General features: G+C 42.2%; 1 protein-coding gene across 2 annotated transcripts; it reads right to left on the minus strand.

Moving 5' to 3' along the window:
* Positions 1-838: 838 nt before the first annotated feature.
* On the minus strand, positions 839-5,356 carry LOC127603589 (CMP-N-acetylneuraminate-beta-galactosamide-alpha-2,3-sialyltransferase 1-like). Of its 2 annotated transcripts, XM_052069949.1 has the most exons (7): positions 5,157-5,356; positions 3,704-3,955; positions 3,267-3,463; positions 2,136-2,303; positions 1,956-2,001; positions 1,418-1,537; positions 839-1,256 (listed from the first exon to the last, which is right to left on the minus strand). In XM_052069949.1, the coding sequence occupies exons 1-7, from the start codon at positions 5,181-5,183 to the stop codon at positions 1,089-1,091; spliced, it is 978 nt and encodes a 325-aa protein (XP_051925909.1). In that variant the 5' UTR covers positions 5,184-5,356; the 3' UTR covers positions 839-1,088. The 2 variants fall into 2 exon arrangements, with proteins under 2 accessions (XP_051925909.1, XP_051925911.1); XM_052069951.1 differs by lacking the exon at positions 839-1,256 and having other exon boundaries at positions 1,421-1,560; positions 5,157-5,354.
* Positions 5,357-6,077: the final 721 nt, after the last annotated feature.

Below are 6,077 nucleotides of genomic sequence, written 5' to 3' on the forward strand. Positions count from 1 at the left end.
ATCTCTGTTGTAACCTGCTGATGACCTAAGCTCAGTGGCCATTTCCGTCGGAGAACATCCTGTTGGAAGCGTCACAATGACAAGGTAGCATTGTTAGGCGTCGTGTTGATCTCATGATGTCAAAATGTGAACAGCATGAGGACGATTGTTTAAACACCAGGTCTAATAGAACCAGGCCTGACATGTTGTCAGTCATTTCAAGGATCAAACGCCTGCAGTGAATTTTGCCGTTCGGATTCTCATTAGAGAACAGCAGTTGTCGTAAGTTACACTTGCTAATGATGACCGCTAGGTGGCAGCGCTACGCTTATTATGAACGCTCATGGTAAAACGAGGCACATCAAGACCTGCTTTTTACACTCCCTTTACAAATTGTACTCCTTTATATGCATGTACATGCATCTTAGTAGTCTGGAGTGATGAAGAGGGTTAATAAAAGATGCGTGTGTTGGACCGAATCCACATACCCGTTTTTTAAAAATGTTATTCTTACTGGCAAAGACACTTCACAGCTTGGATTGTCTGTGTGTATGTAAACAGTTAATTTGACTACCGGTACTTTTCCATTTGAGGCGAGAGCTGCCTCCTCTTTTTTTCAAAAGCAGTTCACAAACATTTGCCTCGGCGGGCATTCCAGAAAGACATCGTTCACTTGTATTCACGCCACGGGGTGTTTGTGATGCTCTGTTTTAAGCACGCGTTCGAGACTTTGGTAGTCCTGGCTGCAGTTAAATGACACTTGAATAAAATGTACCGGTACTTACTAAATTTGTGCTATCAAAGGACATGTTTGTTTTGAGTGTAGATCCCCACAAGAAAACTGGTATTGCAATGAAGATAAGATAAGATATACTTTATTTGTCCCACACTGGGGAGATTTACAATGTACAGCAGCAAAGTTGTAAAATAAAAAAATAAAAGTACAAATACATGTATTCAATCTTTTCAATGGAGAAATATCTTATGCAATAAATATATAAATCACCTTTGGTTTGTATTTCTAATGATTTCTAAAGAAGCATTTGCTGAACAATCAAAAATTGAACCCCAATTGCAGAATCAAATTGAGTAAGATTCCAGCGCACGTTTTAGAGTCCTTGAAGAAAACGAATGATCTGCTTCTGATTCAACTCCTGAATGACCTCATACTCCTTTACGCCAGGATGGGGTCCAGTTCTCAGTTTTTTGTTACTCAGGATCTCGAAGTAATGGCTCCAATTTCCATCTCTGTCAGCACCAAACCCAAAAATACTCACCTAGGGGGGGGGGGGGGGGGGGGGACACAATTTTAAAATCAAAGGAATGCCTATTTTTTAAATTCCTGACCCGCACCCCCAACATAGTTTCACAGAAACGTTATTTTTTTCTTCGTCATTTTCAATTACATTTGTTAACCTGATAAACTGGAGGTGCCTACCTCGTCACATATTTGCAAGCTGAGCACCACGGTCATGAAGCCAGTGGATGGGTAGCGGCCTTGCTTTTTCAGCCACATTTCATGAGCATATTTCATGAATCCCGGGTTGATGATCATCACCTGTCGCAAGTCAGACTCATAAACTGAAACGAAGGAGAAACGGTATCACAAGAAAACAAATAAAGTTGGTCTATGTGATTATCTTCAGGTCAGACTCGTGCTGCACGATGATAATAATTTGTGTGATTAAAATATGAATCGCGATTATTGGTCATAAATGAAATCACCGTTATTCCATTGATCATTTATTATGTGGTACAAAAGCAGAAAATATTGAAACGTAAAGAAGACATGCGACGTGCTAACCATTGGACTACCGGGCCGCCCTGTTAGAACATTTAAATCAACAATTTCAATCAATCTCTTGAGCGCAAATTATTATTATTATTTACATATACAGTATACATAATATCGTTTTTTTGAGTGTGATAATCGTAATTAAAATTCGATTAAGTGCACAGCCCCAGGTCAGACTCACCAAGTTCTTGTTGGCAATCCGATTTGTGTTCTCCTGACCGTTTTCTCTGTAGAAGTAAAATGCAGATATATATATTAACAGCCTTTTATTAATTTTTTTGGCGGTGCAATTTATTGCTCACTTGACTGCCCAAACTCCGGCGAGTGACAATGAGTATTGGGTTTCGATGGCAACACGTACCGAGGCGCAAAGTTCTTGAGCAACCAAAGCAAGTCATTTATCTTGAAGGGAAAGAACACAAGGTGAGTGCTGTTGTCCAAATGGATGGCGCTCTCGGGATACATGACGTGATGAGTCGTCTTGGTGCCGACGTCTGACTCATAACCCTTTGTGTGGCCGTGGTTCATTCTACAGGAATCACAATTGTCAAGCAGGGAAGTCGTGAAAACGTCAGCGGCGCCACTGAGTGAGCACCAGTGGCGTTCCGTCAGGGCCAGCAAGGCCTTCTCTGCTGGCCCAAACATTCTGAGAATAACATAAAATTAATTTATGTTATTTTATTTTCATAAATATGTAAACAAAATTATTCTCTGTATTCTTTACATCATATTATTTCCACTTAGTCGATAAATAACTTATTTATTATGGTAGAGTTTTTAACCAATCATATTTCAGATAGCTTGTGTTACCAGGTAAATTAAACTTGCTCGGAGCCATCAAATTAAACAGAGTCGACTCCTGTGCGCTGTCAATGAACGTGCACAGTCAGGTTGCAATAATAATAATAATAATAATAATAATAATAATAATACATTTTATTTATAAGTAGCCAATCACATTACGAGTCTGCGTACCAGGGCCAGCTGGAAGGGTTTATGTCATAGGTGTCAAACTCAGGTCCTGGAGACATCTTTTCCATGTCTCCCTGTTGCAACACACCTGATTCAAAAAGCTTGATGATGATCTGATCATTTGAATCAGGTGCGTTGCATGCAACAGGGAGACTTGGAAAACATGCAGGACAGCAGCCCTCCAGGACCCGAGTTTGACACCTGTGGTGTACGTCGACACTGGACTACGCGTTCGGTGATTGGATTAGCGCCTGCTAGAGAGAGCTGTTGCTGCATTTTGACCCAAAATGGCCGAAGGAGAAGACGTTGATCTGGTTGCGGGAATACTTTCCACACAATTTTCAAGACGGACCTTCCACTGGATTTACCAATTGAAGGAAACATCAGAGCACGTCTGGGCACTTACGCACTACGGTGCGTTTAAAAACGTTTGGGGGACACTCGCGTAGATCTGCAGCTCAGTGAACAGGCACTACATTGGTGAGTAAATGAATTTTATTTTACATTTCTTCTTGTTTACCTGATTACGATGTTATGTTGATCAATCAGAGGTCCGTAATGCGATCCCTTGAGGTTACCGGAATTGCCCACCACCGCACAAGTCCTGCAGCGGTCGGGCGATTGCTCCTCAAGTGGTGGGCTGCTTGGAAAGATTGCGAAGAGTTTGTCGACAGTTTCATTAAAAAATTGGAAGCTGCGCTGTTCCAGCTGCACTTTCTGAAAAATAGTCATACAACATAAACAAATGAGAAAAAGTGACATGAAGATACAAAACGAAAACTCTTGAGCTATAAACGTCCAAAGGTCAGTCTTTTTTGTCGGTCCAAGTGACACAATTCCAAATTTTCAATATCTGCTCATATGAAGCAGACTCCTCGGCTCTACCCAGTCAACGTGAGACTGACATTACTGAAATATGATAGGAGACAAAAACACCGGAATGAAATCTTCAACTACCTTCCACCAGTTGAAATCATTCTCCGATGTTGGGCTTGGTATGGACAAAAACGGCTTTGGCGATGCGTCCATTTGCGTTTTAAACTCATTCTCCTCATCGGTCACACATTTCAGGCAGTTGCATTCACGCAACTCCTGAGAATACAAGTTGGGCAGATTCCATTTGGATTTACAGAACAAACCGGCAGCGGTCAAACACAAGACCAAGATCACGACCCTGTTTTTTCCCGCCGTGCACAACATCCCGTGGGCCTGCGGGACACAATAAGCGGAAGCGTGATGACTTGAGACAGAATATTCCATCGTACAAACCGCGGTGTCACACTCGGACAAAAAGCATCCGTGACGCATTGACATTTTCACACGGTCATTTAAAAAAAGTTTTTATCTGTAAGGTGAGAATGGGTTTAGTTTGATGCACTCACACCAAAATTGCTCAAAATTGGGTACCGGTGTTCCTCAGGGCTCCATCTTAGGTCCATGACTAATCTAGATCTCTCTCTACTGTCTAGATCTCAGAGGTCCAGAGCCAGTCTTTTATAGGTAAATTTGGCTATACAGTAAATGCTAATGCTGTCTGGACGAAAACCGCATGTCAAAAACGTTTTGAAAAAGGCTAAGGTTGAAATTTGGATTTGAAGACCGCTACAAACCTGTTCTTGGAGGTGTGCAGCTGCGGCTTAAATGGGCACAAAGAAAAAACAAGCCGGCCATTGAAATCTGGAGCCGCTTGACTTGAAGCATTTTGAAAGACAAGTTATGCCCATCTATGAATCGGCCCCTCCTCCGGGGAGTCTGACCCAAACCGCACACACAATGAGACGGTTCCGTTTCCGGAATAGAAATTGAGGACTGTGACAATGTGGTTGTAAATAGACTTATTCAAGTCTGTCTATTTCAATGATACAATCTTTTATTTCGGAATACTCTTATTTTGACGATGATATATGGCCACGATATTACTGTTGAGGCTGTTTTTGTGAGGCGCAGACTAATTATTTTTACAATTGGATGTCCCTTATGCTCTTTGCTCCTTTGGGGGTTGTTGCATTTTATTGTGAAAGTTCTTGGGTGCCAAGGCGTTATGCTTTTCCTTTTTGCCTGCTTCTCACTCACTCATCAGGATAATCACATTGTTTGTTTCCTTACATTCAGCTTTTGCCGGATCGAACATGATTATTAAATATTGGATCACCTTGCAACGTGTCATAGATTTAAACTCCAAGGTTTTTTGTGTCCTTCTCTCTGCCTTACCTTCGTTTGGACATTTCTCCGCTGAATATACCGGTATATGTTTTTTTTACTCTCAAATGAAGATTTTAAAGAACAGATGAGACTTTTCTTTTATATGCAGTCACACCAAACGGTGTTCCATTGTTCATTCAGCGCGTTTACAACAAATGTGAAATCTTTTGAGAGGCGTATAATTAGTTATTGAAAACCATGCGCTTACCTGCCACAGAAATGTGGTGTGAATCATCGTGGGTGACAGTGGCAGAAAGGGATGAGAATCAGGTAGAACAGGTAACTAGAGGGAAGGGGAGGATCAGGGAGGGTGGTGGCTTTTGTCATCCACCAAAATAGACCACATCGTTGGATGACGTCCATACAGCTTTACACTCCCGTTTATTATAAGAGAGGCGAGGAGGTGTTAGCACTGTTTGTGCCTTGATGTTTGTCTGCTCTCTGTAGTCACTTTGTATTTTCTCAACGACTTTTCAACTTCTGCTTCTGGGTCCTAATTCCGCTCCTCACGCCGACACAAGGATGGCGTTACCGGGAGAAATCCGGCACCACCACGGGCTTGTTTTCCCACTCTGAATCCCTGGGACGATAATAGTAGCCTCCAGGTTTCTGGTAAAGTGGGTGTGGATCTGACGCGTTGGTCATGATGAATTTCAAAATAACAGCAGGTGATTTCATGTTATTTTGAGCATACATCTTCTTGACGGTATTGACCCGACGGAGGATTGCAACATTGAAAACACGGAACGTTTGCGATAAACACTTACATGAAACTCAAAATGCGCTCTCACAAACCTGAAGTTAACATCACAACACCGAGAGAAATTTGAAGCGTAACACGAGGAGCCATGGCAACCTTCGGGTTTCATTTGTGAAGTGACATCATGAAAGCCAGCATTCGGGGGGGGGGGGGGGGGGGGGCACCTAAGCTGAACCCACTCGCAAGGATCAAATGACAATGCAAATGTGGGGCTCAGTTTTGAATGTCATCCGGAAACGGTCAAAAGAATCATGTCTTTATGCCGTCAATTGCACTCATTGTTCAGTGTCTAAATTTGAAACCGCACACAATTAGTCTCGGGACGCATTACTGTCTGAAAAGAAGTTGTTTTTGGAATTCGTGCCCCGC

The sequence above is a fragment of the Hippocampus zosterae genome, chromosome 7 (genome assembly GCF_025434085.1).
Source record: "Hippocampus zosterae strain Florida chromosome 7, ASM2543408v3, whole genome shotgun sequence".
Classification (NCBI taxonomy): domain Eukaryota; kingdom Metazoa; phylum Chordata; class Actinopteri; order Syngnathiformes; family Syngnathidae; genus Hippocampus; species Hippocampus zosterae.